Here is a 21169-nt window from a genome sequence, read left to right as displayed (position 1 = left end):
ATCTTCTCTTTAGCTTTCTTAAGTCTTAATCTAGAGGTAGGAAAAGAAATCTGCAAGTAAACCTAGCATTTGTTGCACAAGGCCTAACCATCTATTTGTCCACTTGGTACAATATCGCTATAAAAAAATCACACACAAAGAAATCACCTGAAGGATTGGAAAAATCCAACATGCTGGTAGTAGGCTGCAGGAGATCCGGGCTGCTGGATGACAGTGTTCCAGGGATAGGCATTATAGCCAGACTGTGTCTACAGTGTCTCGTTCCCACAATGCTGTCGTCTTGTGATTGGCTCAAGCCTCCGTCACTTCAAAAGAATGTCACAATCACTTTACAGTATTTGAGGTTCTAATAATAAACATTACTGTTCTCCGTGCACTAAGGCATATAGAATCAACTCAAAGTGGTGAATTTAACAATTAGATTTTTTTTTTTTAAAAAAGGGAAACTGTAATAATGAAAATGGCAATAAAATGCTTTTTAACAATGACACTCAAATAAAAGTTAACTTATACATCTAAGAGTTTTACCACTCCATAGAGCAGTGGTTCTCAAACCTTTCTAATGCTGTGACCCGTTAATAGTTCCTCATGTTGTGGTGACCCCAACCATAAAATTATTTTCGTTGCTACTTCATAACTATAATCTTGCTACTGTTAATGAATCTTAATGTAAATACCTGTGTTTTCTGATGGTCTTAGGCCCTACAGCAGCGCTAGCTAGTAAAACAGACCTATTCAAATAATGAATAACCATAAAAAGTTTCCATCTGGATCAATAATCAATATACCACTTATTTCTAAGGGTTATGCTTATGTTAAAATCAATGCTTTAGGTTAATATTAATTTTCATCTAAATTTTATTAAATGTAGCATTCTACCTAGACCTTGCTACACATACAAACTGAGGTATCACAGAATACTTACCTATTAGCAAGGAATGGATTAATGAAAAATGAGTAATATGGGATTCAGCTAGAATATATTAGGAGTAAAAAAATGGATTTAGGCAGATTAGGAAACTATGCAAGATGAAATGTAGAGGTTTATTAAATAAACAACTAAAGGAGTGTTAATAGCCAGACAAAGAAGAAAGAGCCAGGACAAGAGAGCAGTCAGAGAAAGCATCACGACATAGAAGACAGCCAAGGTAAGCATTTCAATAGCAAGCTAAGTCAGACAGACCTGGGTTATTAGTTGTGTGACCTCAGGGACTTTTCTGTTTCTAGTCTTTGATTTCTTCATCTAGAAATGTAAATAGTACTATCTCCCAGGATTAGTTTAAGGATTAAATTAGGCAACGTAGGTGAACATATGACATAGAGAAAAATAGGATTCCTATTTTTAAGAAGATGGTGAAGTATTTTTACCAAAATTAAAATCGAACAGTAGAAATAAGAAAGGATTTTAAGCAATTCACACTGAAATATAGTAAGGGTCGGGGTGGGTATGACAGGTAAAGGCACTAAAAAATAGAAAATGTTTCCCTGAGTAGAGAAGGCAGTCTAATTTAACAGAAAAAGCAAAGGAAATATCTTATTTAATAAGTAATTTGAGCTTGTGCTAAACTGGCTGCTTATAATTAGGTGTATTTTCCTGAAGATCAGAACTAAATGTTTTAAGAGAAAAAAAGGAGGCAGGGGCCTTTCACAGATATAGTATCTACAGCTTAATAAGTAATTTGGCAACAATTTAAATTATATAGTAAATAAGAGACTTTTAAAAAATATTATGGTCTTTTATAAATTTTTGTAAACAAACCTGCCAATTTTTGGACACAGAGGGTCAGATAACTGAATCCAAGGAAGCAAACTGCTAAAAGAGATTAGTCAGTCCTACTAATCTCTTAAAAGTTGTTAAAAACAACTTTAACAATGTTAAAATGTTACAATTTCCTACTAAAATAGGTTGTATTAGCTGCAATAAGTTGAAATTTAGAGACTAAGAGAAATGTACAAAATATTCCAAGTTCTTAACTCTCTTACTGATCTTATTTAATATTACTTCTGTTTTTTGTTTTTTGTTTTTTTTAAATAAGCAATAGATTTAACACTGTAGCTATAATTTAAAGCTGGTTACAAATCAATGTTAATTAAGGTGTGAGCATGTATAAATGAAAACTATAGTCATGTTAGGTACAACTCATGCTATGACATGAATTAAGTAATATCTAATTGGCCAAGTATCCATGCTTGTTTGGAAGCTGAATAAAGCCTATTTGCAAGTAATTATGCCATTTCTTACCAAAACAGTCTCCTGAGGTGATGCAGTAACAGAAACAAGACAGTTTTGAAAAATTCCTTAATAATTCCCTGACACTAAATTTATTTAAAGTATGTTTTAGTTTTATATTATGAAACTAAAAAGGCAGTGTAAATATCAATATGGAAATAAAAATAATCCCAATATTAAAAGAAAAAAACCATGCTGACAAGAAATGAGGAGGAACAATTATTTCTAATAAGAAAATAAGGCAGTCTGTTTCTTGGACTGTTACAATGAATAATATAAAGATGTTACTTAGACAATCTGTGATTAAAGAAAACAAAAGCTGAGTGATTAAAAACATAGGCGATCAGAGTTCCTGAATTGTGAAATAATCTCAGGTCAATAAAAACCACATTGCTATGCCTTAATTTACAAATGTTATTCAAAATCAATATCTTTTTTTTAACTTCTAATTTTCAGGAGCATTCTTACATTTTAAAATTATGCCATGGCTAGGGATTTTGAGAATTATCTGTCCTTATTTGTTCCTTGCATTCACTTTCTTTTGCTCATCTCACAGATGTAGACATTCTTTCTCAGAGTATCTCTATGAAAACTTATCCTCTACTCTTAGAGAAATGTGATGCAAAAGGTAGAGACCAAGTGCCCCTTCCAGAGTCATGGAACATAGGTGTTCAGAAATTGGGGGGAACTAAAGTCATTAATTTTTTTTCATTAAAAAATATTCCAAGCAGAAAACTTAAAAAATACAGAAAACTAGCAAGCAAGAAAAAATTACTAATAAAAACCACACCTTAGTAAAAACCATAACATGTATTCTAGTCAGTTTTGCAGTATAGGGTGAATGGCCAGATTATTATGATCTCTGAACGCATAATAATCTGGCCACTCAGTGTATATATATTAGAGGCCCAGTAGATGAATTTGTGCATGGGTAGGGTCTGGCCAGCCTGGCCAAGGGGAGAAGACATAGGTGGCTGGCCGGCCTGCCTGCTGGTCAAACTCCTGGTCGAGAGGACAATTTGCAAACTAGCCTTTTATTACATAGAATATACACTGAATGGTCAGATTATTATGCGTTCAGAGATCATAATAATCTGGCCACTCAGTGTATGTATCCCAATTATTTAACCAACTAGAGGCCCGATGCATGAAGATTCGTGCAAGAATGGGTCTTCCTTCCCTGGCTGCCGTTACTGTCTTTGCTCAGGCCTTTCTTTCTTTCTTTCTTTCTTTTTTTTAAAAAAAAATATATTTTATTGATATTTTACAGAGAGGAAGGAAGAGAGATAGAGAGCTAGAAACGTTGATGAGAGAGAATCATCGATCAGCTGCCTCTTGCACACCCCCTACTGGGGATGTGCCTGCAACCAAGGTACATGCCCTTGACCGGAATCAAACCCGGGACCTTTCAATCCGCAGGCTGACGCTCTATCCACTGAGCCAAACCGGTCCTGGCTAGTATATTACTCTTTTATTAGGTAGATTGCTTTACTATCTACACTAATAAAAAAGAAACATGCAAAATAACCATCACTTCGCTACGCCTACCAGCTAATTAGGAGTATGCAAATTAACACAACAAAGATCAACAAAGATAACGGCAGCCCTGCCCCCCCAGCTGCTCTGGGCCTGTGGGAAGCACACATGTAGGCACAGAGTGGTCGGGCAGAGTGGGACACCTACTATGAGGGGGAGGGCCAGGTCGGAGGGAGCTACAGGAGCAGCGCTCTGCCCAAAGTGAAGACTGAGGGCGCTGGCCAGAGAGAAGGCTTGAGTCCTGGGTGCCAGAGGAAAACGGTGCTGGCAGCTGGGGGGAGAAAGGCCTATTGCACAAATCTCTTTATGCAACAGACCTCTAGTAGATGATATTACTGAGACATCCATAAATTAACCTAAATCTAATTACTAAAAATTGAATTATTGAATCAAAGGTATGAACCTTCTTAAAGTTCTTCATAAAAAACCTGAACAAATGCTTTATAGAACCGAAACCGGTTTGGCTCAGTGGTAGAGCGTCGGTCTGCGGACTGAAAGGTCCCAGGTTCGATTCCGGTCCAGGGCATGTACATTGGTTGTGGGCACATCCCCGATGGGGGATGTGTAAGAGGCGGCTGGTTGATGTTTCTCTCTCATCGATGTTTCTAGCTCTCCATCCCTCTCCCTTCCTCTTTGTAAAAAAACCAAATGCTTTATAGAAAGGTTGCATCATTTTATATTTCCAGAGAAGATAAGCTTATTATCTTCTCTGCTGGAGGCATGGTGCATAAAATTAGTGAGTGGGTAGGGTCCCTAGGCCTGGCCAGTGATCAGTGAGGGGACCGGTAGGGCCATTGGGAGGCCACACTGGCACCTGTCTTGGCAGGCCTGACCCCCGTTGCTGGTTGCCTCCCTTTGTGGGGTGACCGACAGGATAATCGGAGGGTCCCCACTAGTACCCACCTTGGCTGGCTTGGGGCCTGCGGGCAGCCCTGTGTTAAGCGTCTGCCCATGGTGGTCAGTGTGTGTCATAGAAACCAGTCATTTGACTGTTCAGTCCATTTGCATATTAGGCTTTTATTATATAGTACTAGTGGTCTGGTGTATGAAATTTGTGCAATTAAAAGATAATTAATTAGAGAAAATATTTTATTATTACTATTTGCCCTTTCTCTATAATAAAAGTGTCAGAGATGAAAGAAACTTAATAAAATATATATGAAAATCTTTCTCTTGTCAGAGTTTGGGGCACACCATGGAACCCAGAGTCAAGTCCCCATCCACCTGCATGCACCTTGAAATCATGTGAGACCCAGACCTGGCTGGACACACCCCAATTGGGCAAGATCCAGTCCCGGCTGGCCCCAACCCTGTCGAGCCCTGCTGGACAGGGGCAAGGGGCAGCCTCAGGTCCCCTGTCAAGCCCCACCGGGTGGAACGGCGTGCTTTAAGGTCATCCATCCAGCAGGTCCCTGCTGACTGCTCGTTACAGGAATCCTGCCTCCACTGTGGACACAGCCATATTGTGTTATGGGAACCCAGCCTCCACTATGTGTGCCACCATCTTGTGATGGCGTGAGGGTCAATTGCCATATTACCTCTTTATTATATAGGATGTTACAAATTCTGTCCTTAACTATTTTTTTCAATCTTTAATTAAACAGTTTCCTGTTTAAATTTTATGTCCTTGATTATTATTGATGCAGAACATGTTTCATGTACTCTATTTTTCTATAGAAGTTTTCTATCTAGTGATTCTTTTGCTTGTATAACAAAAAGGGTTGTCTAGCCGAAACCGGTTTGGCTCAATGGTTAGAGTGTCGGCTTGGGGACTGAAGGGTCCCGGGTTCGATTCCGGTCAAGGGCATGTACCTTGGTTGCAGGCATATCCCCAGTAGGGGGTGTGCAAGACGCAGCTGATCGATGACTCTCTCTCATAGATGTTTCTAACTCTGTATCTCTCTCCCTTCCTCTCTGTACAAAAATCAATAAAATATATATATTTTTAAAAAAGGATTGTCTAAATTTATTTTAATTGATTAAGTATCAAGAAATATGACATACATTCTCAAAAATGAAAAACGGCTACTCTGGAAAGTAAAATAACAAAACAGTTCTCTCTGCAAAATGGATTCCAATAGAAAACCTTTATAATTTCTATTAAAATAATCTATTTCTTGGTATTTATATGGCTGAAATAGCATTTTACTTAACCAAATCATGTTTAGAAGAGACAGCTAGTTTAAAATGAACTCTTGAAGAGCAGCATTTTATTCATATTCGTATTCACAGCCAGAGGTCTCCTACTGGCACAAAGCAAGAGACTCAATAAATATTTGTTAATGAAAAAAAAAAAAAATCCCTCTGAGTTTAAGTAAAACTTCTACTAAATCTTTTTTTTTTTTTTGTACCAATATAAATAAATAATGCTTGAAAATATTTAATTAATTGCTCCTTGGACATTTCCATGTCTCTACTGTAACCAAAGATAGAAGTAAAAGATTGGCACACATTTGGTCCTGTCCAAAACATCCATAGAGACATTAGGTTGAAAAGGTCTTGAAATCTGGTCCTTCGAAACGTCCTTTAAAATATTTGGTCCATATGAAATGATTCTAAGTATTTAAATCCCAATCTGAATCCCAACCCACTTAGGCTAATGAAGAAGGAAAGATTACTGTTGGAAATACAGTCACAACACAGTTAGACCAATAAAACACAATAGCATTTCTTATATACTTATCCTGTAAACCAAAAGTAAAAATAACTCTTGTAGGCTATTTGAACTCAGGGACTTTTTCTAAGCTCAGACATTTCTGGACAGGTCCAACTGTCTGGCAAGGAATCCAAGAGGAGTAACCAATTCATACTCCTGAAGAAGACACAGTGGAGATGTTGATTTAGCTATCTCACACTGGAATATAGCTGGTTGGAATGTGAAGTTAACAAGCTAAAGTCAGTTACAATCAGTGTACTCTAGTTTTTGATGACACGTCACAACTGTGCCACTGTTGAAAATGGGAACCACTTAAGGAAGATACGTTTTCCAGACCCAACCCACCAGGGTTTCTGGAAAAGGAACTCAGGGCACTACCTCCTGAGGAACTCTCCTTGTACACTCTTTTCTGCCTCTAGTCCTCCATCCCTTTTCCTTTCCCGCAGAGCCTCATCCAGTGACTTCTGCTCATGCCAAATTGTCCCAATCTCTTCAGGGTGAGCCGGCCCTCATTCATTCTTCTTACTCAAGGCTTGTTAGTTAGAACAAGACTTTTCTTACAGTATTGGCTGTGCTGCTACAGTATGCTCATATTATAAGAACTTTGCTATTTTAAAGTTATGACTTTTATAGAACATTCACCTCAAGGAGAGCAGTATTCTGAAAGGAATGAGTAATAAACGTTCTAGACATGAGTGACCTCAAGAACAGAGCTCAGGATGTTTCAATCCTCCGTGAGCCTCAAATTTAATGAAGGGCAAATTTGTTTCCCAGACTAGAAATAACATTTCAAGAACATTTCCCAATCAGGAAATCTTTTGAGATCTTGACGTAAAAGATGAGAGTTGACATTTACCTATTTCGAAGTTGCCTCCTAATTAGTCTCCTCGCTATTACTAATTTTGCTGCACCTCCAACCCCACGCTACAAATACTCTAACAGACAAGTTCCTAAAAGCACAAATCTTGTAACATCTTAAGTCTTCTCTGGCTCCCTAGTATGACATAATAAAGTCCTTATCTGAGGCATAATATTAAAAATCCTTCATAATCTAGCACTTACTGATCTCTTCTGCTTCACCTTTAGGTGCGCGCGCGCGCGCGCGCGCGCGCGCGCGCGCGCACACACACACACACACACACACACACACACACACACACACACACAATCTATTCAAACCTACCGGGCTTGTTCCGGCTTTTGTACATTATCAAAGCACTTGTCATCCTCTAATGCACCACTGGCCTGCTTTCCCTTTCAGATAACCAACTCTTCAAGGACAAGAAACTTGTTCTACTGACCATTCCATATTTCTATCTCTGGACATTGTGCCTAATGTATAATAAATGTGTGAAAGGGTTTCTGGTATGAATCCCTTAGAGGTAGGAACTACCTCTTTTCAGCTTGATAATTATCATTTGTCATATTGCCAGGATCCAGAAGCCAAATAAGTATTTTCTTGGAGCATGTTTTGTTTGAATATTCTTTCTTTTTCCCCCTGACTGTGCCGGCCTACTCTGCTTAAGTACTGTATTTGATTAGAACTTTTTTGATTGCTTAAAGAAATAGATAATGTAGAATATACATGACATAATATATGCCAGACTCATTTCCAGTCATGACACTTCAGTGGACTGATTTCATCAGTATTTTATAGACTTTAATTTACATAGAAAATCTTGAACTTTCACTCATTTTGGAAATAGAAACAGATTTGATTAATAAGGTCAACTTTAGAATTAAAGAGGGAATAAATAGTGCAATAAGAGAAAGTTAATTTAAAAAACAAAAACTACAGTTAGTGAATGTGTTCCAAGATTTAAGGTGTCCAAATTTGTAGGTAAAAGGACTGAAACTATACCAAAAATATACCCCTTCCCCCCAAAATATTTTATAAAATGGCAGTTGTTTCTAAAATTCAAAAGAAGGCTGATAGAAGACTATATAATCTAAAACTGGTAACTTCAATGAAAAGATGGGGAGATATTCAGAATTTATTCTTTTTTACTTGGATCACTTATAGATTTTATGATGTATTAGTTTATAAAAAGAAAAAGAAAAAAAAACTGACCCAAATTTCACTTCCCCCAACTAAAAATTTATAGTCAACAAGAAAATGCCCACATGACTGAGAATGGCATTACATACCTAAATAGTTTGGGAGGCAAGATACTAAATCGTGTTTTATCCAAAATTTTCCTGATTTTGTTTCTTCCACCTGAAACAGTATTTGCTTTTAGTTTCTTATTTCCTTTCTCCTGTGGTGCCTGCTCAATGTCTCCTGGTACATCCTGGATTGAATGGCGATTGCTTTTTTTTTCAGCAATTTTGGGAATGTGAGGAACACCAGATTTCTCTTGTTCAGTCCTACTAAGTAACTCTTTGAACACTGTGGGAATAAATAAATAAACTTGTCATTTCTTCAGGTTAGAAAGCTTTTATGTCAACAGCAAATTTTGAGGATAAACACTTTTTTAAATCACTTGACCTATCACAGCCTTATTTATTCATGAAATTTATGTCCTTCCCTTATCAGTTATATCCACTTCTCGTTGCAGTTTTTGTTCCTGACTATACTGCTAATATTGTCTAAGAGTGATTAAAAATAAAAAGTGAGGAAAATGGAAAGGAGGTAGACAGCCAGCCAACATGTTTAAGAAGTTCAGGGGTTCCTATTTAGAAAATAAGCTATATAATTGCTCATCAACTCAGATTTTATTAAAGCAGACAAGAGGCCCGATGCACGAAAACTCATGCAAGAGTAGGCAGGCCTGCCTTCCCCTGGCTGCCAGCAGCAGCTTCCCTCCAGCACCTGGGACATGGGCTGCAGGCACTGGCTTCGCTATGGCACCGTGATCCGGGCTGGCTTCCCTCCGGCCGCCCGCAGGCACCCAGAACCCGGGCTGGCTTCCCTCCAGCTGCCTGCAGGCACCCGGGACCAGGGCTGGCTTCCCTCCAGCTGCCTGCAGGCACCTGGGACCAGGGCTGGCTTCCCTCCGGCCACCCGCAGGCACCCAGAACCCGGGCTGGCTTCCCTCCAGCCGCCCGAAGACACCCGGGACCAAGGGCTGGCTTCCTGCTGGCCCCGACTTCTTCAGGAAGGACATTCGAAAGATGTCCGGTCTAATTAGCATATTACCCTTTTATTATCATAGATATTTAGATTCTATTACTTATGCTACCCTGTTTCCCCGAAAATAAGACAGTGTCTTATATTAATTTTTTCTCCCAAAGTTGTGCTAGGTCTTATTTTCAGGGATGTCTTATCTTTCCATGCGCTAGGTCTTATTTTCGGAGGATGTCTTATTTTCAGGGAAACACTGTACTAGTAATGATGAGATGAGATGAGATATAAGTACTACATTGGGCTCAGTTTTGCAAAAGTTAGCCATTAAAAAAATGGGAAGAACTTTGCTTGACCTGCTTTTACCAGAAATAATGATGCTACACTTGGTAACATATGACAACTTCCTCAATGTTACACTCACAGACTTAATGTCACTCAGTAAAATAAAGCAACTAAAAAACATTCACTACAGTGGTATGAAGTGAAAAGCCAATCAAGTGTCCTTAGATAACTTTCAATGGACCCTAAGTCTGGTGTGTTACCTCATCCTTAGGAGAATACAAGTGCATTGGGGGACTTGCCTGTCTAGCAATCTCTTTGCCAAGATTCACTTTTCAACTTGTGAGAGGAGCTTAATCTCCCTGGGATCAGGCAAAAGAAAGAAATATCTATAAGAGGCTATATATCTAGAAGCTATTTTAGAAAAATCTATCACCTTTTTTTTCATTAAGTAATATCATGAAAAAGTTTTTTTGGTGGTGGTGGTCGTTTAAAATGTGTGTTCTTAAATAAGACAGATCAACTGCTAGAAGAAAAAAAGCACACACTAAAAAGATAAATGCTAAAGTAGAAGTAAACTTTCCTAAAAACATGTGGTGCCTTTGGGGGTAGGGGGTGTCTGAATGAAAGATGGTGATTGCATATTTTTAAATATTCAGGTCTTCAGCCCCCGAGATGTGGAACTGAAGGTTAACAGTTACTCTGTACCTCCATAGAAGACAAGCTGTAAACTGTATAAATATGCCCACTGAAACCCCAACCACAGAGAACTGTGATACTTCTCAGTTATTTCGGGGGATAAATCAGTTTTTCACTACATCAAGGACTAATAAGTAAGATTCAAATGAACAAAGCCTTAATTAAGTACTAACACCTTACCACCATAAATAATTTGGTTTTTAGTTGTAACACTGGACCATTTTGAAAGTTTCAACCAGAATGATTTCACATTACCAAAGTATATTGTAAGCTTATGAAAAGCACATTTTTGCCTTCAAAACAATGGAAATCTTTAGAAGTCACCTTTCAAATATACTCTCTCTGCTTTATTAAGATACAATAACGGCCTTCCAGTTTCTATTTTTATATTCACTTTATTTTAAACAACGTGGTAAAGGTAAAAATGCTTTTTTTGAGCTAAAATGAAGATATTCATCCATTCAAAAATATTTGCCGACCTATAAATATATGTCAGGCACTATACTAGATGTCTGCAGAGCCCTCCTATTGGGGAACACAGTCTACAATACAGAGAGGACATAAGGGACAGAGAGAACATAACGAGAGGAACTAATAGAGATAGCAAAAAAGGGAAAAATTTCCTTAAGTCACTGTGTACGAAGAGGTCAATAAAGTGAGTAGATTTTTAATTAGGCAATGGGAGGGGAAGAAGGAATAATTCTAGTAGAGGAAACCTCTAGTTCAAAGTCTCTGTGGTAAAGAAAATGTTAAGAGCAACAGTAAATCTCTGAGTGTGCATCGGATATTCATGGCTGTAGTGTGTATATAAGGTGACTCAACAGTGTACAAAGTAATTTCTAATTTGGGGGAAATATTTACAATCCTTAAAATGATAGGATATTCAAACATATCAAAAGATGAGTAACTCAGCATAAAAATTGACAAATAAAATACTTTTTACAGCTTTGGCCGATGTGGTTCGATTGGTTGGGCAGCGTGTGTGTGTGTGTGTGTGTGTGTGCATGCGAGTGCATGTGTGTGTCTTTTTTTTTTTTTTTTGCTAGTTCAATTACAGGTCAGGGAACATGAGGCAGCTGGTAATGTGTTGTTTTCACATTGTTTCTCTCTCTTCCCCTTTCCTCTCTCTCTCTAAAAATCAATAAAAATTTAAAAAAGACTTTATAACACACATAAAAAAAGTGCTCAAACACTCTCATTATTAAAGAATACAACAATAACTAAAGTTGATTATGCCCACTGCCACAGCATGCTTATACACTGATGAATGAAGTGTAATATGCAGACTGGGGTAAACTTTTGGAAACGGATTCCACTTTGAGAAACTTATAGGTACAAAGAATTTTTATTACATAATTGTAAATAGCAAAAACTGGTAATAACCTAAAACATATATTTGAGTTGACATCAACTCAATAGATTGCGATGATAATGCAATGGAATTCTATGCCATAACAATTATACAAGAGTAAATCTGTATGAACTGATGTAGAAAGATAAAGAATACTGTTCACAATATAGTTCCATGATGCATCTTTCTTTAGTGTTTTAATTTTCAAAACATATCCGTGTATTACTTTTATTAAAAAGTTAAAATGCTTCCCAGCCAGCATGGCATGGTGGTTGAGCATACAATTATGAACCAGGAGGCTGTGGTTCGACTCCTGGTCAGGGCACATGCCCGGGTTTCGGGTTCAACACCCAATATGGGGAGTGTAGGAAGTAGCCGATCGATTCCCTCTCATCACTGATGTTTCTATCTCTTTCTCCCTCTCCCTTCTTCTCTGAAATCAATAAAAATAAACTGAAAAAAATTTAAATACTAATAAATTATCTGAGTGGTGGGATTTTAAAAGATGTTACAAAGTTTTGAAAGCCAAGAGGAACATATGAACTAAAATTCCAGAGCAGGAAGAATGTCAGCTGAGAATACCAGCTGTTTTCTTCTCTGGGGACATTTGCTGAGTCTAAACATAATATGTGAATCAGACAAAGGGAGTCTACTAGAGGAAGGAGGAGTTTGGATGGCTGTGAGTACTGGCATAAAAACTGGAACAGAGAGAAGTCTAAAAGCAGTGTCACTTTTTTTCCACAGGACATTTCTATTAGTAGTATTGCAGCCTTTCTATTTTACATCTCCCAATGTCCATGTTGTTAACCAGTATGTTATATATATATTTTATCTTTATACATAATATTTGATATCAGTTACTAATTATTATGTGCTAGGTACAAAAAGTTAAAAGTATAAGAACCCTATAAAATACAGAATCGGAGAAACTGAAGCTTGAAGAGACTAAATAATTTGGTCTTGGTAATAGAGCAAGCTCTGCTTTCCTATTTTTAAAAATCAGAATCCTTTTGGTTTAAACCAAAAGTTTATGTTTCTAGGTACTAGTTCCAAACTCTAGGAAATCCAAAATCTGTCAAGGCTTACTTATTTGTTGCTTAATGAATATAATATTAGGAATTGCAAATAGATAGTTACTTAACATGACTTCACATGAGGTAATTCAGTAAAAGGAACTCAAGTGAAATGAGGAAAAACAACATGTTTCATTTTTCATTATGACTAAGTGCAGTACAAAGAGGAGCCAAAGAAGAAAAAAACAGACACACTTCCTTTTCCATACCCATAGCTTTTAAATTCAACTCTTATTTCTCAAACCGCAACCAAAAGGACCTAGGAGAAACTTTTTCCACTCTACTTTGTAAAGATTCAAATTTTCTTTGATAATTTCCAATTGTTTTACTGCTTCCCCTCTCAGAATTTCAGGGAAAACTCAATGGCATTTAATAAAACCAAATTACAAAGTCATTCTAAATGTCTAAAAAAAGAACAAATAGAAAAAAGTACAGGCTTAGTCTTTGGTTCAATCAAATACAAACAGGATCAAAACACACTTCAGGCATAATAATCAACATTTTTACATAAAAGTAGAATATGATGATATTATAAATTTATAATTTACTGCTTAATTCAATGGTTTACTCAAGTTATTTCCATGAAACATCTAATCTGGCATTCGTATTATTATTTAAAAAACCTAGCTAAAACACTAGAAGTAGAATGATTTGCACATTAGGTGGAGGGTGAAACCTAATTCTGACTTTTAGTTTCATTGGGTCATTCTAAGTCTTACTCAGTATCTTACTATAAAGTACATAATTGATTCTCAGTAGACATTTTATAAATGACTGACTAAATATATTTGTACACATGTTTTATTTTATTTTTAAATATATTTTGTTGATTTTTTTATAGAAAGGAAAGGAGAGTGATGGAGTTAGAAACATTGATGAGAGAGAAACATCGATCAGCTGCCTCCTGCATACTCCCCATTGGGGATGTGTCCACAACCAACGTACATGCTCCTGACCAGAATTGAACTTGGGACCCTTCAGTCCGCAGGCTGATGCTCTATCCACTGAGCCAAATCAGTCAGGGCTGTACACATTTTAAAATAAACTTTCTAGCCCTAGCTGGTGCACTCAGTGGTTACAGCTTCTACCCCTGCATAGAAGGGTTGCGGGTTCGATTACAGTCAAAGGCATGTACTTGAGTTGCGATTTGCTCTCTGCTCCAGTTGGGGCATGTGTGGGAGGCAACCAATAGATGTCTCTCTCTCTGATTTTCTCCCCTCTCCCTCCCTTTCAGTCTGTCTAAAAATATAAATAAAATACTACAATCCCAACACCAAAGATCCTAAAAATGTTCAAATAGCTATAAACATGTTTCCATTTTACTATTCTCCTTCACATTATAATGATTCTTTTTCTATTACAAAAAAATCTCAGACAGTTTTAAAACAAAACTTACCAAAAATGTTGGTCTTTACAGTAAGTGCAAGATGAGTATTATTCCTCAAAATTTCAAGGGCCTTCACAAATGTAATATTCTCAAAGTTTTGTCCATTTACTTCCATTATCTTCAGAAAAGTATTTGAAAAATATAAATTAAGACAGAAACAGTATCAGTTACCTCTGAAACCTTAAGTTTAATGGTAAAAAAAATAAATTAAATGAAACAAATAAAATATGCCTGTAAGTGAACAATGGTTATCTCTGAGAAGTGGGATTACTAATATTTTTCTTAATATTGTTGTATTTCCCTAAATCTCTGCTATAATATGATTTCTCTGGAACCATATTAGAGAAATTTAAAAAAATAACATAGGCTGGTTTTTATGAAGAAAAATTTTTAATCATGCCATCAGTCCATAAAAAGTATTGCCTGTGTATACATACAAATTTTATGAAACATTCTAAATGAAATTTATTGCATTTAAAAGAGATAAAAATAGTACTCTGAATACATCTAGTAACATTTCCTGTCACCGTTGAACCAGGCAGTCCAAAAGTAAGCAGCACAAACTATAATTTGGTTCTTCCATGTGACACTGCTGATACTTCAAACAGAAGGGCTTCTCAAACTTGCTGGGCCTCAGAATCACACAATTAGTGTGCAAGAACACTAATTCCAAAGGAAAAGGATAAAGAAATAAACATATTGAACAAAAAAGAAAGCACAGAGGACAGATCTCAGGAACTGACAGAAAGATTCCCAAAGGATACAAAATAGAGTGAGAAACTAAGTAGTAGGAAAATAAATTTAAAAAATAACAGAGGTAAAATTCCCAGAGTTGAAAATATCTACTCTATATATTGAACTGGATCTTCTAGTATATATAAAAATAAAAAAAAAATTTTAAAAAGATTTTAAAAACATATCTCATGAAAATTCTGAATTCCAAGGACAGAAAACAAGAAGCTATAAGTATTACTAAAGGGGTGGAGGTAGGGACCAAAGCTACCTAAAAAATAAATATAAAAGTTGGTTTTGTCTTCTCTTGAGCAACAAGCACTAAAATGATATAATACTTATCCATGAGGGAAAAATAACTGTGACCAAAGAATTTTATACTCCTCCGAATAAAAGCATTATCAGACACGCAATGACACACAAAACTATAGTACCCATTTGCCCTTCTTAAGAAAAGTACTAGAAGACAATGAGATGAATCCAATGAATGGGGACATATAGCACAGATGAAATGAAGGTGATAAATGAGATTAGTAAGGTAGGTGTAAATGTCTAAATAATTATAAGTAATAAAATTATAAAACTTAATGCATATGTCAAAAGCATTCTTAAAAAAAGAATCAAACCAGGGACCCTTCAGTCCACAGGCCGACTTTCTATCCACTGAAGAGCTAAAACGCTAATTAGACCAGACAGCGGAACAACCTTCCGGAACAATCTGCAGCCTGTGCCACCATGAAAGCCATGGCGGTCCCGGTGCCCCCCCTACCCCCCTCAGCAGAGGTCACGGGAGAGGAGGCTGCGCTGGGCCGTCCCTGTCCCAGTGCCCCGCCTTCTGCAGAGGCGGTCACAGGGGAGCGGGCCTAAGCTGCAGTGTGTCATCTCCTAAGGTCTCCCAGGCTGTGAGAGGGCTAAGCCAGGCTGAGGGACTCCCAAGTGCATGAATTTTCATGCACTGGGCCTCTAGTTAGATATAAAATCTCAGGTAATTTCAATGTACTTGGGAGGATTAAAAGAAGAAGCATTATTTTTTCTCTCTCAGAAATGAAATAATTGGATTTCAGTATTTTTTTTTTCTATTAAGAATAAGGTTCTTAAATGTATTCACAATAAATTACTGGAATAATAAATATACTGACTCCAGTATCCTAAATACTAGATATTCTTAATTTGCGATCCCAGGTAAGGCTGAGAAATCTCTATTTTTTAAAAAGCCCCCTTAACGAAAGAAGGGGATCATTACAACTTTATATCAGAGTTTCTTAACCGTTTGCATTTTTTACATCTGGGTTGGATAACTCTTTGTTGTGGAGGCTGTTCTATTGTGAGGTGTTATAGTCAGTACAGCAGCATCCTGGCCTCTATCCACCAGATGCCAGTAGTAATCCCAAGTCATGACAAAAATATCTCCAGACACTGCCAATTTGTCCTTGGGGCAAAGTCACCCCTGGCTGAGAATTCCTGTTCTGAGATACAGAACAATTTTTCTAATATGAATGCCTAAAAATCATAAAAAAATAGTATGGTTCAGTTAAGTGTAATATAAAGCTACATTCTTAATTAATGGATGAACTAACTAAAATTTTAAAATGGGAAAAAGCAAGCTTTCTAAGTGATTTAGCTAGATTTGGGAAAACACTCTTTGTTGTATATGAGAATCATCTACCCTGTTTTCCCAAAAATAAGACAGTCTCATATTAATTTTTGCTCCCAAAGATGCGCTATGTCTTATTTTCAGGGGATGTCTTATTTTTCCATGAAGAAGAATACAGTACACATTTATTGTTAAATGAAAATAAAGGAAATTTACTACCTGTATATGGTACGGTAGTACGGTAGTTGTCAACACAAACCAGACAAACTGTGAATCCTACAGTATCAAGAATTTACTCATTTATTCAATGACAATCATGTCATCATCTTCTGGAACATCATCATAACAATCCAATTCCTGAATTTCCTGGCGAATTTCTTGTGACTCCATTTCTTTCAGAATCAGTGGACCAAATCTCTCATGTTTAGCCTGGGGGGGGGCCCTTATTTTCAGGGGATGCCTTATATTTCACTCAGAAGGAAATCTGTAAGTAGGTCTTATTTTTGCAGGATGTTTTATTTTCGGGGAAACGCGGTGGAAAGCTATGTTAAAAATACAGATTCACAGCCGGGACTGGTTTGGCTCAATGGATAGAGCATCAGCTTGGGGACTGAAGGGTCCCGGGTTCGATTCCGGTCAAGGGCATGTACCTTGGTTGCAGGCATATCCCCAGTAGGGGGTGTGCAAGAGGCAGCTGATTGATGACTCTCTCTCATCGATGTTTCTAACTCTCTATCTCTCTCCCTTCCTCTCTGTACAAAATCAATAAAATATATTTTTTTAAAAATACAGATTCACAGACTTTATATCTGGAGAATGTGATTAATAGGACTGATGTGAGCCTAGGAATCGAATATTTTAGTAATAAGGTTGTCAGTAATCCGATTTGGAAATATGCTGCTCTACAGTTACTTAAGGCCTATAAGGAGAGAATAAATCCCTACTAACTTTCTTCCAGTATCTCCTTTCTACTAGTCTCTTACCCGGCTCATTGCTTATGAATTGTAGTCTATTATCATATGAACATGATGTAAGCTGAAACCATCATTTATGGTCATCTCAAGCCACTTACATTTTAGAATGTTATGAATGGAAGTGCTTGCTCCTTCTAACCTTCCAAAGGTGCTTTTGAAATACTCTGAAGTTGCCAGATATACAGCTTCCTAACTCTTAGAGGATGGGCAGGACCATTCAAAAAGGTCGTGCTGATAGTTCCCAGACAACCATACTGTTTCTGGCCATACTGTATCAAACTTCCCATTAAAAGTTATAGATAGATGACAAATACATTTTAACGTAAGCCATTTTAAAATACCACATCTCAAAAAGCTCAAACAATACTTCCTTAAATTGATCACGTTTATTTGAAGAAATAACAGGTGACAAAGGTAGCAGCAGACATATCACTTTATAAGAAGACTGTAATTTAGCCCTGACTGGGTGACTCAGTTGCTTGGACCATTGTCCTGTACACCAAAAGGTGGCAAGTTCAATTCTCAGTCAGGGCACATACTTAGTTGTGGGTTTGCAGGGTGCATGTGGCAGTCAACCAACGAATGTTTCCCTCTCACATTGATGTTTCTCTCTCTCCTTCTCTAAAATCAGTAGAGACATATTTTGGGGTAAGGATTATAAAAAAAGGTTTTAAGTAAAAAAAAAATATATATATCTATTTTTTAATTTTTAGAGAGGTAGAAAAAGAAACATTGATGTGAGAACAAATCATTAATCGCTGCCTCCTGCCAGAGAATCAAACCAGCAACCTTTTGGTGCACAGGAAGATGCCCAACCAACCGAGTCACAACATCCTAGGGCAAAAAGGCATTAAGTGGTTGGTTATCACTTACCTCGGCAATTTTTAAAACACAGAACACTTCACAATTTAGTCAGGGGCATTACCTCTTTTCCCTTAGATCAGCAAATAAAAAAATGACAAGAGCTAACACAACTGAATGAATAAAAAGTATACCTATTTTTCTGTCAGATTGGCAAAAAATAAAAATTTTCTGATGTGCCACAAAATTCTATTAGTAATTAGTTTATGTGTGCCACAGATGAAAAAGGTTGAAAATTGCTGACTTACCTGATCACCACGTTTCAGTCCTGCATCAGCAGCTTTGCTACTGGGTTCTACTCCTTCGACAAAAATACCAAATCCCTTCTCACTTCCTCCATTAAGGCTGAAATGCAGAGGGGACTCCCGGGAGGCCTTTTGTAGCACAACTTGTCTCCACTTAGCCTTCGCAGCACATGCAATATTCAGTAACCGCAGATGACCATTCATTTTCTAGAAAGTAGAAAAAGGAAAAATGTTTACAAATTTATGTAACTACTCCAATAGGCTTTTAAAAAATCACCTAAAATTATTAGAATTAAAGCAGAGTAAAGAAAGTGTAAGTTGGGATAAATAAAAGTGAAGGAGAGAGAACTTCCACCCTACAGCACTCTTAAGAATCTCTTAATATGAAAACTTCTAGATAATTACAAGTTAGAAAAGATTTCAAAGTGATATTTCATTTCGAGGGGGATGACAATGAGGGATTACTCCTCATTTCCTAAATCTTGACTAATACTTACTGTACTATCTTGCTTATCTCCTGGCTGTTATATACAACCCAAATCATTTTAAAACATTTATTTAAAACCTTACAGGACTTGAACCACCTTTCCAAATACTAATATTCAAAGACACAGTCATGTCTCCACCTCTCCCAAGAATGTTATTCCCATATTATTTTAGATATTCTTTAAACTTAGTAATATTCTAACTTCTATGTTCTAATACCAGTTTAACATCCAACTACTCCCAAATAGTGTAATATGTATAAATGTCATGTCCATAACAAAAAGCTGACGTTTTTTCAGGGTAAGGACCAAGTCTTACACCTGTTCTGATTCTATATAACACTTTGAAGTATAAAGTAGAATTCCATAAATAACTGATGACTAGCTGATTCCTGGAGGGGAGTCCCATGATCGTAAGGTCCGTTCTGTCTTCCGTTAGCTCCTTGAATATATATTCAAGCCAGCACTGGAAGACCCAAATGACGGAGGCCTCTATGACCTCTTAGTCAGGTTTCCCAGTTCCATTCAAACTCCCATTCTGCATACAAGCAGACGTGATGCCCAAAAGGCTAAAGGAACCAAGGAGTAGAAAAAGGGACAAAAGTCTGCCAATTTCCCACTCTTTATGCAACTCAATCTACTTATACTCTATGACTAATAACAATAATTCCTGAGCATTTGCTATGTGCCCGTTTTGTTCTTAGATTGTTACACTCATTAGCTCATTATAATCCTCATAACATTCCAAACTAGGGACGATTATCTATAAATACTAGGGATGGCTATCTATAAAATAAGACAACAGAGGCACAAAAGTTTAGGCAATTGTCCAAGTTCACATATAGCAAGTGATGGGTTTTGGGTGTTAATTTAGTCAATGATTCCTCAGCTATATTATTATTTACTTCCTGAAATTGCAGTTACTTGAAGCAAAGACAACTCAGTTCCAGTCCAAAATTTTATATCTAGCTAGGAGAATAAAATATATTTATAAATAGCTACTGCAAGCACCTTGAGATGATTATTTTAGGTGTTAAATATTTAGAACAAGTGAAATCACATGCAGAAGGATGACTCAGAAAATCTAATGTAGAAATGATATATCTAAGACAGGCCCTGAAGCACATCTGGAAGACTTGAAGAAGAGAATTACTGCTTGAGAGAACTTTAGAAAAGAAGATAAAGTAACCTGGTTGGCTATAATCAAGGGTTCATAGAAAAAAAGGCTAAAATGTACATGAGAGACCTGAATATACAAGTGAGGAATTATTTTGGTAGGAAACACTTCGGTTTATTGACAGAGTAATAGTCATCTCATTTGTGGTTTAAAAACAATCTTTTGACCACAAGAATGAATTAGAAAGAAGAGAGACTAGAACTACAATTCTAGGAGGCTTTTATAACAGATTAGGCATAAGAAAATGAGGGCCTAAATTGGGGAGTGAAGAAGAAATGGCTGAGCCCTGGCCAGTGTGCTCAGTGGGTAAAGTGTGAGTCTGCACACTGAAGGGTTGTAGGTTCAATTCCCAGTCAAGGGTCGGTTGCAGATTTGATCTCTGCTGCTGGTAAGGGCGCATGCAAGAGGAAACTAATCGGTGTGTCTCTCTCACATCCATGTTTCTTTTTCTCTCCTCTCTCTTCTCTCTCCCCTGTCCCCTTCCTTCTACTCTCTCTAAAAATCAGTGGCAGAAGAAGAAGAAAAAGGAAAGGAGAAAGAAGAAAGAAGAAGTGGCTGAGACAGACCATGGGAAATATGTGTATAGTGACCCAGGTCACTTGAGCAACTCTGTACATCTTGACCAAGAGAAATCAAGGCAGAGAGGGAGACCACATATGCACAGGAGTTTATAAGCCTGGGTGACTAGGAGAAAATATTATCATTAGTCTTATAGCAGAAACAGAAGAGTCAGGAGGAAGCATGATGTTTTTCTGGGTTGGAGTGGGAGATGAATAGAACAGAATATGAATATGGAAGTTCTCAGAACAGACATTCAAGACAC

General features: G+C 37.1%; 1 protein-coding gene across 11 annotated transcripts in view; it reads right to left on the bottom strand.

Moving 5' to 3' along the window:
- Positions 1–21169, bottom strand: part of RAPGEF6 (Rap guanine nucleotide exchange factor 6) — a 142513-nt gene that overhangs the window by 41142 nt on the left and 80202 nt on the right. For 9 of the 11 annotated variants that reach the window (XM_036424588.2, XM_036424584.2, XM_036424586.2 and 6 more), the window contains 4 exons: positions 18688–18891; positions 14288–14396; positions 8571–8811; positions 148–305 (listed from right to left, as the gene is read on the bottom strand). In XM_036424588.2, coding sequence (XP_036280481.1) covers positions 148–305; positions 8571–8811; positions 14288–14396; positions 18688–18891 — 712 coding nt within the window. Of the gene's footprint in view, positions 1–147; positions 306–2242; positions 2255–8570; positions 8812–14287; positions 14397–18687; positions 18892–21169 lie in introns of all 11 variants that reach the window. The other 2 variants (XM_045576314.1, XM_045576315.1) reach the window with 1 other exon arrangement.

The sequence above is a fragment of the Pipistrellus kuhlii genome, unplaced genomic scaffold (assembly GCF_014108245.1).
Source record: "Pipistrellus kuhlii isolate mPipKuh1 unplaced genomic scaffold, mPipKuh1.p scaffold_m20_p_8, whole genome shotgun sequence".
NCBI classification, from domain to species: Eukaryota; Metazoa; Chordata; class Mammalia; order Chiroptera; family Vespertilionidae; genus Pipistrellus; species Pipistrellus kuhlii.
The sequence above is the reverse complement of the archived record's forward strand: the minus strand, read 5'-3'. Positions and strand labels throughout refer to the sequence as shown.